Source organism: Synchytrium microbalum (assembly GCF_006535985.1).
Source record: "Synchytrium microbalum strain JEL517 chromosome Unknown SmJEL517_scf0042, whole genome shotgun sequence".
Lineage (NCBI taxonomy): Eukaryota > Fungi > Chytridiomycota > Chytridiomycetes > Synchytriales > Synchytriaceae > Synchytrium > Synchytrium microbalum.
The window spans coordinates 176146-192461 of record NW_022158391.1 but is presented as its reverse complement, the minus strand read 5'-3'; the positions used below and the strand labels follow the sequence as shown (position 1 = coordinate 192461).

Sequence of the window (16316 nt, the reverse complement as noted above, 5' to 3'; positions counted from 1 at the left end):
CGAGACCTATTCTTTGTACGTCTCCTGGTCGTCGCTGGGCTTGTATCTGCAAAGGAACGACGGCGAACGAAAGCCTTTCGTTTTTTTCAGGTCCAAGTTTCTTAAGGACTGTCGAGACAGCCCGTGCTGCCATTGAAGGGATGTCGACGTGTCTCGACGCGTTGATTCAAACATTACGACCTCTGCGTCAACGCTGCCTTTGCACTTCGGCTATAGTCGTTGTCCTGGTTTCTTCTTGTTTCTTGTGTTGCTGCCACACTCCCCGCAACAACCAACACTTTACAATCAACTTGAATCCAAAGTCTATACAATGGCCCCGTTATTAGGATTCCAGGATGTCATTGTCACCATCGAGGGTGCTATTGGAACTATTAAGTGAGTGTGTACCAACTAACTTTTTTCAACTTTCCTGAAATGTTTTTCACACGTTGTCTGAGCTTGTACCTCAAATGCTAATGTTTCAATTATAGAATCAACCGACCAAAGTCATTGAATGCCTTCGGTATGAACCAACTCGCTGTGTACTACTCTGCTCAAGAACACATTTAGCTGACGCACACATCCCATTCCCTGTTTTCACAGGTGGTAACGTCAACGCCGACCTCGTAAAAGCTTTCCGAGAGCTAGACGCCAACCCTGATGTAGTCATTACTGGTACGCTGTCCCTCGTTGCCTCACAGTTCCATGGTTGCTCCAATTTCGGCTATACAGATGATGACGACATCACACCCAATCTTGGTTGACAAGCACATGTACTAATAATATCTCCTATAGTCTTGACCGGCGAAGGCCGTTTCTTCTCCTCTGGTGCTGATGTACGTGCTTCCGGTGCTCGTCACGCTACCGAGAAGCCAATGACTGCCTCTGAAGTCAAGGCCCAACAAATGGCTGGATTCTCTATCGCCATTGAATTATTGCGATCTATGGTAAAGAGTCTTTGGCCCCAGACCTTGCAGAGACGGAGCAATATCGACCTTTGGGAAAGGAGCTCACCTGCTCAACCATCTAGATCGACCACAGCAAGGTTTTTGTCTTAGCTTTGAACGGTCCTGGTGTCGGTCTTGGTGCTACTTGGTTCCGTAAGTACACTACTTATAGGAACGGTTCTTGATCATACATCTAACTTCATCATACAAACTTAGCTGGTATTGCTGACATTGTCTTGGCTGCTAAGTCTGCCTACCTCCAAGTTCCATTCAGTGCTTTGGGTCTAGTACCTGAAATGGGTTCTGGTAAGAAGCTGTCCATGGTATATTCATTTGCTCGCGCATTCCACAAGCTCACCTGCACTATTAGGTGTCATCCTCCCTGAATCCATGGGTGTTCGTCGTGCAACTGAGTGAGTTAATAGCTTAGTAACCGATTCTAAAGAGATGCGAACTGCTTGATTGGATTGCTTAAGGTCTAACACCTGACTTGTCACAGATTCTTGATGTTCGGTCGCAAGTTGAGCGCTGAAGAATTAGAACGTTTCGGAATCGTTAACCAAATCTTCCCCGATGGCACCTTCCAACAAGACGTTAAGAACTACTTGCTCCAACAATTGGAGACCAACGATGCTAAGTCTCTCTTGGAAACCAAGGTAATTTTTCCTTTGAGAATGAACATCGTCAATGGGGCCTGTAGTACTCACACGATAAATCTCTATAGCGTCTCATTGTTGAGCCTCTCCGTGAACGTCGTATGCTCGCCGTATACCGGTAAGCTGCAAAAGCCACTTTCTGAGCGATGTAGTATAACATATTTGGCAGACTCGCAAACCCACATTTTCTCATTCTTCCAGAGCAACTGACGCACTCGCAAATGCATTTGTTGACGGAAGACCCCAGAAGCGATTCGCTGCTAAGGCTGCCATCATGGCTGCTAAGTCAGGTATGTCTTGATTATTTCAAACTGTTGCAAAGATTGAGAGAAATAGCATTGTGTAACAAAGTCTTTCGAATTTAGCCCAACGTACCGGCCAAGCTGGTGCCAAACTTTAAATTCGATATTAACGTCCATCTGGTTTTGAATTTGTCTGTGTCTCCTACTCAAAATACAAAGTAACTGTTTCTATCGAAATGTGTCACAAGGGATTCGAAACATTGGACCAAGTCACAAGAGGGACGAGATTTTGCAATCTAACATGCCGAACTACAAGCTGTTAGATGTAGCGTTGCGTTTGGTGTGGTTCGAATCGACATTCAGCATGATGACGTGGCAGCAAGTCTTCACATGGTTTGCTTTCTCAAACAACCAAGCGGCCAACTCGCCATATCAGTTTTTATGATGTCTGTGTTCTAATTAAACTACAAAAATACTGTGACTATATATACACTGAAGAGGATAAGAAATAAATCAACAAATAAAATAAAAAAACACCGAGAATCATAAAGGCACTGTATGCCGCAATTCAGGCATCTCAAATATCTCATCAGCATCATGTATAGCAGTAACATCAGTCAATGGAGTCGATTCTGCATCATCATCAATACCATCACTGATAAAAGTGACTGCCGTGTTGTTCGTCATTTGTTTACGGACTGCTGTTACGAGCCATGCCGGGATTGCAATGACTTGAGTTGTAGGCTGCAGTCGGTATATGCGAGCCAGTGCCATAAAGCAACCAAGGTAGCCGGCTTGTTGGAGGGTGATCAGCACGTAATAGTCTGGGTAGAGACCTAATATGTCCACTGCGAGGACGACGACGGTTACTGCACAGTAGATGCTAAACATTGCCCGTGCGCGTCTGTGCATTGATGTGGTGTCAGTATGAAACAACACTCGGACCTGAAAAAAAAGCAAGCTTTGAGACTGTGATACTTACTTGAGCATACGAAACTTGGACTTGTACACCTCATTCAAGTCCCAATCACCATCAAGCGCCACGACTTTCGGTTTTGCTCGAGTTCTCGCACTGCTAGCTAACGAAGGATCACGTCTCCTCCTACGCCGAAACCATCCTTCCTCACGATTATTTGCAGCAGATGGATTGCTTGCTCCTGCAGCAGATGCAGTGTTTCCACCATTCCCAGTTTCATCAGCATCATTAGCAGCTGCTTGAGCAGCTCGTGTTGCTGCAGGCAATAGTTCGGATGGAGGTCGATCTAGTGGTATGGCTGTTGTTTCTCGTCCATCTTCAGTGCGAACACGGGTCGCGTCCATATAGTACATGAGGTTTTCGAGGTGTACTCTGACACACCAGAAGAGGTAGAAGAAGGCCGTTACAGTAAATACCACATAGCAGATCTGAGAAAACAAAAGCGTATTAATAACTCGAAAGATGACCAAAACTCTGATGGCTTCGATATGTACCATAGCCCCTGCCCCAACGATACGATAAAAGACTTCAGCACCGGCCAAGAATCCTGCTACAGAGTAGATTGTTCTCCACTCTACATTGGCTAATCGTGTTCGAAGCACACACCATCCTTTCGATGCCAAGAAGAGAATTACAAAGCGGGAGAAGACTGCTACACCACTTAAAATCCATCTTGTTACGCCCATCCAATCGGGAATCACACCTAGAAAACGAATTATTAGGGAAGCGTTTCGACATTGAAAAGGATGCACCTAATCAACTCTTACCAGCAAAGGAGAAGTACAGCACTACGTAATAATGGGCCAATGCCGCCAAAAATTCAGTCGCAGGTATCAGTACAATTAGGTCGTGAAACATGATCTTTTGTTGACGGTAATAAATCCAATTCCAAGACCATATGACGATAGCAATTAACCATAGTCCTGCTGCTACTAGATATGTCCACAGTAATGGATAATCGTCTGAAGAGAGTTCGTTTGCCAGACCTTGTAAAGAAAGGTGTAAGCATCGATTGTTTGAAACACATCAAGTCGAAACGTTAGCTCACCAGGATTCTTGAAGCTCGCATTCACATTAAAAGAAAGAACTGACGAGTGGCACCAAGTAAAAAAGGTTGTAAACACTGCATTGATCGGTACTGTCAGGTTCATGGAATATGGCGGCGGAGGCAGACCGTTGATCGTAGTGGGAATACTAAACGCATATTGCCCACACGTTGGCAGTAGTGTACATAGATTCGCCCGGCCAGAAGCGACGAATATACTCGCATCACAAACGTAAAGTGTCAACCCCTACGAAAAAAAACCCCTCATCAGCACAAAGCGTCATGTGGGATCAGATCATGTAGATCTTGACAACTTACAGCTGTATTGTTGACTGGCTGGGTTGCAAAAGGATCATTTGGATTGATGGCAGCGGCGTCTCCCACAATTGTTATGTTGTTGACTACAATGTTGAGCGAACCTCCTGCATAAAAGCCATAGTTTCCAAGTATTTGTGAGGTAGTTCCTATCGGGAATGTTATTGGCAAGTTTGATATCTCGTTTGCAGCAATGGGCGAGATCCAAGCGATGATTGAGAAGATTGCGATGAAAGCAGAGAGCCTCCTCATTTTGTTGGCGATGGCGAAACAAGTTAATGGATAGATCCCATGGCTCCTTTACAGCTCTAGTAGTAGCTCCTAAAGCCAACTTCAGTCTTGTCCTCTTGTGGTGCTTGTCAAATTCTCCAAAAGTTTCCACCGAGTTGCGCGAGATAGAGTTTGACGCACAAAAATTTAAGACTCCAGGCAGCCAAATTCGAAGGAGAACTGTATAGATCCGATTGTTCAATTAGTACTTGGGCTCGATCTGCCATCGTATTCTGGGCAACACGTCCGTTTGCTCCATTTTACATCCAAAACACCAAAAGACAAACACGCTTGATTCTCTTCAAATTTCGTAGCGGTCGCTCAAAAATCACGAAAGTTACGATTTAATACACTCATTGTAGGCCTCTGTGCTATTTTGAGTGCTCTAAAAGTTGACGATCGTGGCAGTTTGAATGTCCCGTTTTTTGAACAACAGAAAAACTGTATTTCACAACCGTTGAACACAGCTAGCCATGGCTGTCTCTCCTGTCAGAAATGGCATTAACGTTAACGATATCGTATTAAAGACAAAGGAAGGAAGATCCTTCCCAGCTACAGACTTGTGGTCCAAACAACCATGTGTAATCTTTGTCGTTCGACGACCTGGCTGATAGTAAGTTAACCGTATTGTGCACGTTTCCTTTTTCAGTCGGAATGGAATCCTTCTCGGGTCCTGCCTGCTATTACATTTATACCTGTAAGATTGTGGCATCAACTAACCAACACCATTTTTCAGTTTGTGCAGAGAAGAGGCAGCCGACTTAGCGTCCCACGCTAAGGAATTTGCTTCTTTGGGGTTGAGACTTGTTGCTGTTGTGAAAGAGACATTGGGCTGGGAAGAATTCGTTGAGGGATGGTGGCAAGGTCTAGATATCTATTTGGACGAGCAAAAGGGATTCTACAAGTTAATCGGAAAGGAGCATGGCAAATTCTTCCACAACGTATGTCACTATATATGCTCAACGAAGCACTGATTGTTGCATCGAAATGTTCAACTTGAATATGGAACACAAGTGGTCGATGTGACACTCATGGTTTTACTTGTTTAGACGCTGGAAGCATTGAAGGATCCAAAGGCTATCTCTAACGGCAAACGTGCTTCTGCTCGAGCCTTCAAAGGAAACTTGAAGGGCGAAGGCCTGATTATGGGAGGAACTGTAATTGCTTCCAAGAAAGGCGTTCACTACAGGTAATACATTCTGTGTTAACAACCTCCACCATACCTAACTGGTTTTCACACCCATGCTTCTAGCTTCCTTGAAACCGAATTTGGTACCCATGCGCCTATCAGCGAAGTGATGAGCGTATGCAAGTCAATCTCGGGCTCAAAGCTGTAGAGGACGACTTGGGACAGAATATGAGAAATTGTGGAGAATCTAGCTAGGGTCTTGCTTGAATGCTCTGGTAATGAAGTTGTGGGAACTGTAACCAATACTAGTTTGGTCCTCTCGCGAACTGATACAAACCATTTGGAGCTTTGAAAGGATGTTGCATGATTTCTTTGCAAGTTTATCATATTTTTTGAATTAAAACTGGTTTATACTAAATCGTATTACAAAACTACGTTTGTGTGCAAGCGGGTTTACTTTGAGCATTTCATTGTAATCAATGATCCTACAGCGAGAGGTACGACTCTTCCTGGCATGGCTCGATGCATTTCAGCGGTCGCCTTCCAACCAGTACAATGCCCACAAACGAGGTATTCAATATTAAGTTCCTTCAGGTCACTCACTGTAGCAGGTATTCTCGACTCAGCACTCCCAACCAAATGATACCCTCCCACCACAGCAAACAAGGGCACCGAAGGAAAGAGTGATTTACAGTGCCGAACGACGTTGACCACACCAGCGTGACTGCATCCTGTGAGGATAACCAAACCTCGTCCTAATGGGGAAGATTCAAAGAGCAAGAATAAGTACCAATGCACCACGTATAAACCCGATAGCCACTCGATTGCGAAGTTTTTGTTCACCTTTAAGATTCATAACAACCCATCTCTCATCCATAATATGTTCATCAGGCACCCACGACCCTTTCTCCCTCTCAAACCGTAACGCCCCCGGCAGTCCTATTTCATAGCTTGTTTTACGTGGTATTTCTCCAGACACTAGAAACAAGTCATTCTCGACTGTATGCATTTCAGCATGTAATTCGACTTTGGTTCCAGCCTTCTCAAACTCAGCATACGAAGTATCCTCTGCGAAACTCAATACTGGTCCAGCCTTCGGGTTTCCTGCTCCACGGCGTTCAGGCCTGTCTGGACTGAAATCCATTATACAGGGAGGGAGGGATGCTGCACTCCGTGCTTGTGAAGTGGATTTGGCTGCGGCTATTAGTCCAGCAGCGTGGTCGCCTAAGAAAGTAAACAATGCGATCAGAAATCAAGAGCATGTCCAAATAGCTAAGAACTGCTAACACCGGGTTATTCTCGCTTGTTTTTACCATGCCAATGGGAAAGTATGATACGAGAAATACTCTGAAAAGGTAACTTCAGCCGTCTCGCATTGTTTGAAAAGATTTCAGGGTCTGGACCTCCATCAAACAGTATCTTGATAATGGGGGAAAAAATAGGTACCTTATGCGAGAAAGTACGAGTACTGCACTCACAGTTGAAGTCCTGTCTCCTTTCGTAGCCTTCACCATCAAGCTCAGCCCATGAGCGCCCTGAGCAAGTCCATGCCAATGCATCCTTTTAGCATTCAGAGCTACATCTGGATCCATGTCACTGCTCGTCACCAGTCGAGTTAAATCAGTCCGTATCGAGAAGGAGTCATTATCAGGGACTGTTCCCAGTGGATCAATCTAAAATCCGGAAATTGGGCTTTGTAAGTGTACATCTTCAAAATCACGAAAAACGTGTCGTGGCCAATTCGGACAAAATGCCTCAGATGTGACTTGCTTGGTTATCAACCACCACGGTGATTTCGATAGCGTCGCATTCGACTAGTTTCGCAGTAATCGATGCCATTATTTGTGGAGCTGGACTAGGTGTTTAGATGTAACAAGTTCAAATGACTGCGAAGTGATGCAAAGTCCTTTTTGAAAATAACGTGTTATTCACGCTCATGTTTTGGCTATACGGCACGAACTCTGTAAATACGCGAGCATACTCTTACCGCTGCGGTCTGTCTCCTTGTCAACGCAATCCCTCTCTTGATTTCGAATCTCAACACCCAACTCCAAAAAAAACATCAAAAGCCGACGTGTCAACTAACAGACCTACATATTATAATAGGTAAACCAAAGGATCGCTTCTTCCATAATGTCCTACTCACGAGTCGAAGAAAAAGACACTGTAATCTTCCTCACAAAGGACGACTACAACCAGCTCCCAACACTGCAACAACAGCTTGAGAAAGAATCACCATCATCTAGTAGTAAACCAGAATCAAGCGGCAATCCAAACGACGCATATAACCCTGAAACAAATGAAATCAACTGGGACTGTCCATGTATTGCTCCAATGATCAAACCACCGTGTGGAGACACATTTAAAGCTGCCTTCTCATGTTTTGTATACTCGACTGCTGAACCAAAGGGATTTGATTGTGTTGACCAGTTTAGAGAGATGCAGAAGTGCTTTAGAGAGCATCCTGATATATATGGAGAGGAGATCGATGATGATGATGGTGCTGATGAGGTTGAAGGTGTTGAAGGTCAAGCTCAAGCTTCAACTGGTGATGAACAAAAACAACACAAGGAAGGCGAGGAAGCTTCATCGGGCGCTCAGGTGCCTTCTGTAGACGTAGTAGATACCAAGGCATAAACATAGATCCTCCGTTTAAATTGAATATAGTAGTTTGCATCCAACCAACAAGAACAACAACATAGATTTCTTTTCTTTATTTACGATTCATTCCTAGTTTATATTTGGCGCACACTTGACGGCATGAGCATTTCACTTCATCAAAAAGCAACAAAAAGGTCAAATTTCATGAATGAGTTATAAGTATTTTCGTTTTATCCACATCCCCCTCCTCTTCCACCTAATAATGACCTGAACCTCCTTGCAATCATCTAGGACCACGCAAATCCCGAACATCCCGATCAAAAGCATCTAGATGACGAAAGTTACAGTTATCACCTGTGTACAAGTTTGAGAGAGTTAGCGTATGGATTCGACTAGCAAACGACAAAGCAGACAGACAAGACCGACCTTTTAGGCATCCCTTCTTTGTTGAAAAGTATGTGCATTTGACATCCGATGGCGTCCCTCTGAGAGGATTTGCTGGCCTATTCCCAGATTCTGGACTTCTTGGTCTAGCATACGGAGGCCTCCTACTGTCGCTATTCCTGTTGCTGCTATGTCGATCAGTTTCCACCGTTCTACCCATACCTCGACCATTTGATCCCCCTCCTCCTCGTCTTGCATCCTCATTACGGTAATCATCACGATACACATCATTCATTCGAGAATCTACTCCGTGACCTCCATGACCACTGTTGACACCGTGGTTGATGTGATTCATATTTATAGGTAGATTGTTGAGCTGGTTCATGGCTGGGGTTGTCGAGAAGGAAAAACCAGGATTATTTATTCCTCCAATCGGTAGCGTACTATTATTGAGATTCGCCAAAGCTGGGAATTGTGCCAAAAGCGGATTTGCAGCTACGAGTGAACTTGTCAAGTTTCCCGGTAAGAGCAGGTTCGTCATGTTTGGCGATAATTGTGGATTCGTAGCCGACGACAATAGTGGATTTGACGTTGATAGTTGATTTGATGGTAGCGTCGGCATGAATGATGGAGTTGCTGGCGGTGGAGTTCCTGGCATCAACCCAGCAAGTATTGGGAAGGTTGCGGGGATGCTTCTACAGTAATAAAAATTTAAGAAACTTGCATTTGCTAAGCATGTATGGAAACAACAGAAACTTACGTGCTGGCAGATGGGAGCGATGCAATCGGTCCTTGTCCCAATATAGCAGCCATGGCAGCAGACAAACCCCCCGAACCAAACGATGGGAGAAGATCATTCAGAGTTGAAGAACCACCCACAGGAGCGACTGACGTCGCAGTGGTTGCTGTTGGTCGATATGTGTCATATGGAGGTCGAAACAGCTCCGGTTGTTGTGTCGTTGGCCTGTACGAATCCAGTCCTCGTGAACTGTACGAAGTTTCTCCTGGCCTATACGTGTCTGCCCCACGGGAAATGTTTGGTTCATCTACTGGTAACGTACGGTAAGGATCGAATGACACTGGTGGTTGACCTCCAACAGCGTCTGCTGGACGTCGAGCCATATCTCCAGCAGGTGCATTCGAATATGGTGTATTCCCAAATGTATTTGGCGCTACGATTGAGACAGGCAGATTTACGGGTGTTGCAACTTGATCAAATCGAGGATTATCGTTCGGATTTGGATCAATCCATTCACCTGGTGTGTCTGGGATGTCGCTATTGTTGTAATATGTCACAGACAGAGTAGCAGCTGTGCGTTGCCTTTGTATTTCTTGCTCCTTCGATTGCAATGGTTTTATGTTCGAGTTTATATGATAGTAATAATCTAAACAAACACAGACATGGGAGTGAGTGAGAAACACAACGACCGATCAGACCGATCCTGAATAACGAATGATCAGAGCAATCAATCGGATGAGGAACATACCGCGAACCACATAGTTGGCAGTGATCGGAATCGTTTTAGTCTCAATAGGAGCGATCGCAGCAGCGGACGATGATGATGAGCCTGCTACTGCTGAGCCACTTGACGATTCTATCACTTCATCATCCGTATGAGTTTTCGTGACGAACGTGAATTCGCCCTTGTCAGCGTTCTTGATACTACGATGACTTTTGTGCTGAAACCCGTTGAAAATCGACGCGTCAGTTAACAGACAATCAAACAAACGCACGCGCGACTGCTGATTGAATCATCGGTCCAACTAACCTCTGTATCCTCTTCAGTTTCAAAAATCTTGATTTTACGTAATAATTCGCCCTTTTCAGGAAAGTAGCAACGGATTCCATACGTCTTCAACCATTCCTTCCTAGTCATGCTTTCAGGCCGAGGAGGGAGGACCGTTGAATCGTTACGTTGCAGAGGTTTGGAGGGATTCACGACTGTGGATCCTATAGGTGGTGTTGCTCGACTAGAAACTGGTCGTGGTGCTGTGGCTGATGTGGATGACGTTGTAGCCTTCTTTATAGAAGGTACAGCTGATGTAACAGCCTTTTCAGCCTTTTCCTTGTCCATTTGAGAAAATATACCAAATCCGGCCTTGTTAGCAGGTTTCGCAGTAGGTTCTACTGGCGATGATTTCATTGTTCCGTCCGGGATGGATGTTCGTTTCTTTGGTATTCCAACGTTAGGCTTAACGGGGGTTGCTGTAGCTGGTTTTACGTCGGGGGTAGGCGGTTCTGGCATCTCGGATTTGAGACGTTTACTAGCTGACATGGCTGATGTTGAATTTGACGGAGCTGGTCGTTTCTTTTCAATGACAGGCTCAGCCTCTGTGAGAAGGATTAACCCATTAGTAAATGGATGTCGTGAATTGTTCAGTCCACAACACAATAACTCACTCGTTGCTGTTGACGATGATGAAGCCATAGCTGGCTCTTTGCCCTTGGAATCAGCTGACGATTGACTTTTCTTTGCAGCTTGCAATTCAGCCGCCCATTTCGTCAGCAATGGAAGAGCAACGTTAGAGATATCAGTTTGATTACTCTTGAGCAATTCCTTATTTACAGCCATTCCTAGCTTGGAGTCATTAAGCATGCTGGCTTCAATGGGTAGTCGAGTCAAAAAGTCGACGAGATCCTTCATCACAGCAACATATATTGTCCTATCTTCAGGCCTGACTCTTTCAGAAGCTACCTCTGTCATCGAGTCCTTTATGAAGCCAGCGATCTGAGTCAAGAACTTGAAGTCTGACGCCAATCTAAGAGTTGAATGTGGGCAGGTTGTGAGTCCCCCCAAAAAAAATCAGCATAGATCTCTTCCCAACAGCAACAGTATTTTCAATCATGATAGTGCTTTCCAATTTGTGTGATTTGATCATCTCACAATATTGTCACGTTGGAACGAAAACTCTCTTTTTGTTCCGTGAAGGAAGCTCTTTGTGGGTTTGATGTTCAAATTTTGATTCTCACAGAGATATCATGACTGGTACATTTGGCGAAGATCGCAACGCGGAGACATGAGACGCCAGAGTTACGCAGGTCGATAGATGCTTACTTGGTGATAACGTCTTGATCCTCAGTTTTTGTCAACGCCGTTACCAGTACTCGACGACCATTCAATGATGTCCAATTTCCAAAGTGATCGCGAAACTGCTTGTATTTTGGATGATCTACTCCTTTCAGACCTTGTCCATTGGTGATATAAAGTCGTTCGGTATCTCGCACAGAATCAAACTCGTCCTAGTGAATGTGCGCAGATCATGTCAAAGGTCAAAGTGCCGATTGCCGTTCGCTCATGTCAAACGATCTATACGTACATCCATCTGTACATCTTCTGAGTTGGATGATACGCCGCCTTCTGCTTCTTCTTCTTTCTCCTCTTCCTCTTCTTCACTTGATACTAATAAGAATTTCACGTGTGTTAATGATCTGGCAGACGTCAGATTGTAAAATGAAGATGCATTTGCCTTCCGAAGTGTCGATTTGGATTACATCTGACGCATGAAGGCGACGATGATCAGTGGGCCTTAGTTCCGATTTAGTCTTGTCTATCATTATTTTGATGTTTTTTCAGCAACTTGCGCAGATGTACTGATTTTATAAAATCAAAAAACTCAGACACACCAGCATGTCGAGCTCTAGAGAACCATTTGGAGATCTTTTCAGCAGGCTAGAAAGAGGATGAATGATTTATAACGTGATATATGTTTCAGAAATGCAAACTTTTGATTTACAATAGGCTGTGGTCTTTCGAACAGTCTCATAAGCTGACTTGAAAATCTAGCACAGGCATCCAATGATGGATTGGCATCTTCCTTGTATCTGGCTGTCAAATATGACTTTTCCACGTCTTTGTATGTTACAATGTTGGTGTGCTTTTTGGTCATTTCTATACAGCAAAAAGAAAAGGAGGTTGTAATCTCTGTTCTTGGATTCCCATCGCATCTTGGAATAGTCTGACAGCTCGAGGATGTAGACTTCAAAGCACTCCCGAAGCAATTCTCACGAGCTCATCGCATCAGGTGGTTTTTGGGGTTTTCACAAATGCAGGGCGTTTGATGTCTTCAAACAATGGCGATAGAGACTTACTCTTTGCGGGTTGAGATCCGTAAGCCACGGTCATGAATTCAAATGATGGGGCTCAAGTAAATGCTCTCCTTTATGTATATGTATTCCTGTCTCTCTCTTGTTGCTCAGGGGAGCGTTTTTTCTGAACGAAAACGGACTAGAAAACAATGGTCGGGATGTCCTGAAAAAGCTCACGGCCACTCTAAAAATGTGCCTTGGATGCAGGTACACTGTCTACCTGTCTCAAACGCTTCTGTCCAGGTCTCGCTCGTTAAACTTTTGTTGGTTGGGATGGTGAGAGAGCGGACACCCACGATTTCAAATTCCATCGCGAATCACGGAATCGAAAGTTTCGTATCGGCGTGTTATATCACTTGTAGGCTATCCTGCACTCTGCATATTCTGCATATTGCAGAATCTACGTTTATTGCGGCTGTTCTTCGTATCGCCCAACAACGTTTGTTGTTTTCGCCTACTTCGTTACGAGAAAGCCGAACTGGGCATAAAATAGTCTTCATAACGCGTAAATTATGTGAATATTTCATGTTTCGTATCGAGGCTTCTTCTATCTTTCTTCCGAACAGTCCTGTATTTTAAGTTTCCAAAAAGTCATCGGAAGTTCGATTGTTGCAACTTCATACACAAAACCATGGGCATCATGCCAGATCTCATATAGCGCCCTATATTTATCATATCAACTCCCCCTTTGCTCCTTAGGAAGTGATGAGTTCATAAGCGGACGGCTACAAAATTTGGGGAAAATGAACGAACAACCCATCTCTGCCGACCTCAACCAACCTATAAAAGATCAAAATACTTATATTTCTATCTGGAGCCGTTTTTGGTTGCTTTTTTCCAGATCCGTATGGCCCTCTGCACCAACATCGCAGCCCAAATGGAAGTATCAAGATGGCGAAGAGCACCAACACAAGAATTCACGCAGCTGGAAGAAGAAATGTGTATCTCCCACCAACGATGGAGACGCTCCTGACCTCGCTTTACCCGTTCCTCAAGTGCTGAAGAGCAATCCTATCGCTGCTGATGAAGACGACGACGATGATAACCCAGCGTCTTCGCAGCCTATTGGACCTTCCCATTTGCGTATACGGACATCACGCCGAGTGCGTTTATACCTGGAAGTTACGAAAACTTTATTAGCCTCTATCACTCACAAGTTCTGAATTTAGGTGTCCAGAAGCTCGTCAACGTTGTCTTCTGAAAGGTCACCAAACAGCTCCAGGGTTTCGGCTGATTCTTCAAGTGAGTGTCTCGACAGACCACTGCAAGTTTTCAGCTCTAACTCGTCCTTTTGTGTCAATCCAGAGGGCTTGTTAGAAACTGCGACACCAAACCAGCGCCGTTCAATGCTCAACCTATCACGATCCTTCAATAATTTGGCACATTACTTGACGAAACGATCTCGTGTGGATTTATCTGAAAGCGACTCGAGCCACGAGAAACTTCGGATACACATTGGAACATGGAATATGAATGGACGGGTAAGCAATCACCGGACCCGCAAGCTGGTTGCAGTAGCACCTACGACAGTCCCAATCCAATAGGAGTGATTAACGGTTTTCTCGCACTGCAGCTTCCTCTTGGGCACCTGCACGACTTCATACCTTCAACCCACGACCGATCAAGAATGCATCATATTCTGATAATTGGATCACAAGAATGTCAACACAGTATCGAAAAGTCACTCGTTTTTCCTTCCAAAGAAGAGTGGGAGTCTACTTTGAAGAGTGCTGTTGGAGAACACTATGTGTGTGTCTGCACGCAGACTCTAGCTGCCATTCACGTTGCTACCTTTGTATTGAAACCATATGTTCATTGTATCAAAGGTAATGCGTCTTGAGTCTCCCGTTAGCTTGCAAGTGTCTCACTGTGCGTTTTGTTGTAGGAGTCGAATCTGGTTATTTGGCAACAGGATTTGCAAAAGTTGTTGGAAACAAGGGCGCGACTGCCATTGGTCTTCATTTCGACTCACTGTCCCTGCTTTTCATTTGCAGTCATTTTGCTGGTATGTGTGGTTTCTTACCATTGACTCCAGTCTACATTACTCACCCACTTGTCAAAACGTAGCGCACCAACATGGTGTCAACGAACGAAACAACAACTTTCAACGCATCAACGAAGAGCTTAGATTGTCTGGATTGGCCACTGGAAAGAAATCAAGTAAGACATCGTTACAGGCACTTTGCCCAGTGATGTTGTCCGCTAATCCCTCTGATGGTTGCTTAGACAAGTCACCAACAGAACGGTACGACTGCACCTTCTGGTTTGGAGATTTGAATTATCGAGTGGACGTGGATCGAGATATTGCAGACGAGAAAATACACAAGCATAACTTTTCCGTACGTTCGGATACGTTTCCATGCCAAAAAAGAAACCCGGTCACAGCGTTCTAGATGTCTAAAACCTTGATAAACATAGGCACTCTTATTACATGATCAATTACTTCGAGAAAGGGGTCACGGCCGTGTCTTTTCAGGATACACAGAACCAGACATTGAATTCCCACCCACATACAAATTCGATGTTGCAAACAAGTCCTCCAAACCAACATCCCCATCATCCCCAATCGCATGGATGAATCCCTTTTCACCTAAACAATCACCAGCATCACCAGCACCAATATCTCCCGTATCTCACCTTCCCCGACTCTTTTCATCTGGATTCTCACTTGCATCTCACCGTATACGCGTCTATGACACATCATCCAAAATGAGAGTGCCTGCATGGACAGACCGGATACTCTACAAAACCAAAGGACCCGCTATACAATGTTTGAAGTATACTTCATGTATGAATGTTGATGGATCTGATCATGTACCTGTTATAGCCGACTTCGTTGTGGATCACAATGTCTCGAATTTTGAGTCAAGTAGTAGTAATCACCTTGTTCATTTAAAACGTTCACGAGCTTGTCATATTCAATAATTTAAAAATAAAATCTCAAACAGTCCAGGCTTCCTAAGATGTGTACTTGACAAAGACCGACCTCGTGCATTGTATTAAATTGTGCACAGCCTGTCCTATGGACAGGGCCTTTCGCTTAGGGCTTTAACCTTTGCCTGTCAGGCTCAGTTGATTTTGAGCCAGAGCGCTAAGCAATAACTAACCCACAAAGCAATTCAAGACCATAGAGCAGCCACACCTATTATTCAGCACCTTCAAGTGGAATGTACTCTCCCTTCTACCCCAGTATTCTCATCGCACAATACGCAGATTTGCGTCGCAAGCAGGAAACCCAACACACACATACCGAGACACAACCAGCACCAGATAAACTGCGAGGATCAAGGCTAAAATCCACCATAAATGCTATAACTAGGTTTGTCAGTATGGGTAGGTGTAAAAGTGACGCAGAAGTAAAGGATGACAGTCTGCCAAGATATAGTGAATGTGGTACACCACCGCCGGATTATGTATATAGGGAGCCGCCGACTTATCGTGAAGCAGCACGAGGAATACGTAGATCTACACGTCCTGCTATTGAATTCCGGCTGCCTGTATTGTATGTGCATAGGGTGTATGCTTGATATGGGAGTGTATACTAAACGATCAGTATCAGGAATATAACAAAATAATTGGCTTTTGTAGTATTACTATCTTTGTAAGAAAAATCATTGTGTTAATATAAAGAGTTGCAAAAAATGGCCCATCTATTCCAAGTTATTTACACAATGTTTATGGAAGT

At 44.3% G+C, this 16316-nt stretch overlaps 3 protein-coding genes across 3 annotated transcripts; 2 read left to right on the top strand and 1 right to left on the bottom strand.

Annotated features, from left to right (window-relative positions):
- Positions 1–2367: 2367 nt before the first annotated feature.
- SmJEL517_g05127 (uncharacterized protein) lies at positions 2368–4412 on the bottom strand (the record flags this gene model as incomplete). Its single annotated transcript, XM_031171055.1, has 6 exons — positions 2368–2728; positions 2807–3228; positions 3295–3503; positions 3568–3786; positions 3849–4092; positions 4164–4412. 6 exons carry the CDS (start codon positions 4410–4412, stop codon positions 2368–2370), a joined length of 1704 nt encoding a protein of 567 aa, XP_031022988.1.
- Positions 4413–7692: 3280 nt separating this feature from the next.
- On the top strand, positions 7693–8196 carry SmJEL517_g05126 (uncharacterized protein; the record flags this gene model as incomplete). Its single annotated transcript, XM_031171054.1, has 1 exon — positions 7693–8196. The coding sequence occupies one exon, from the start codon at positions 7693–7695 to the stop codon at positions 8194–8196; it is 504 nt and encodes a 167-aa protein (XP_031022989.1).
- Positions 8197–13374: 5178 nt separating this feature from the next.
- Positions 13375–16158, top strand: SmJEL517_g05125 (uncharacterized protein; the record flags this gene model as incomplete). Its single annotated transcript, XM_031171053.1, has 9 exons — positions 13375–13734; positions 13801–13873; positions 13937–14112; positions 14205–14457; positions 14517–14636; positions 14699–14791; positions 14858–14970; positions 15050–15408; positions 15822–16158. The coding sequence occupies 9 exons, from the start codon at positions 13375–13377 to the stop codon at positions 16156–16158; spliced, it is 1884 nt and encodes a 627-aa protein (XP_031022990.1).
- Between the last annotated feature and the right edge of the window lie 158 nt (positions 16159–16316).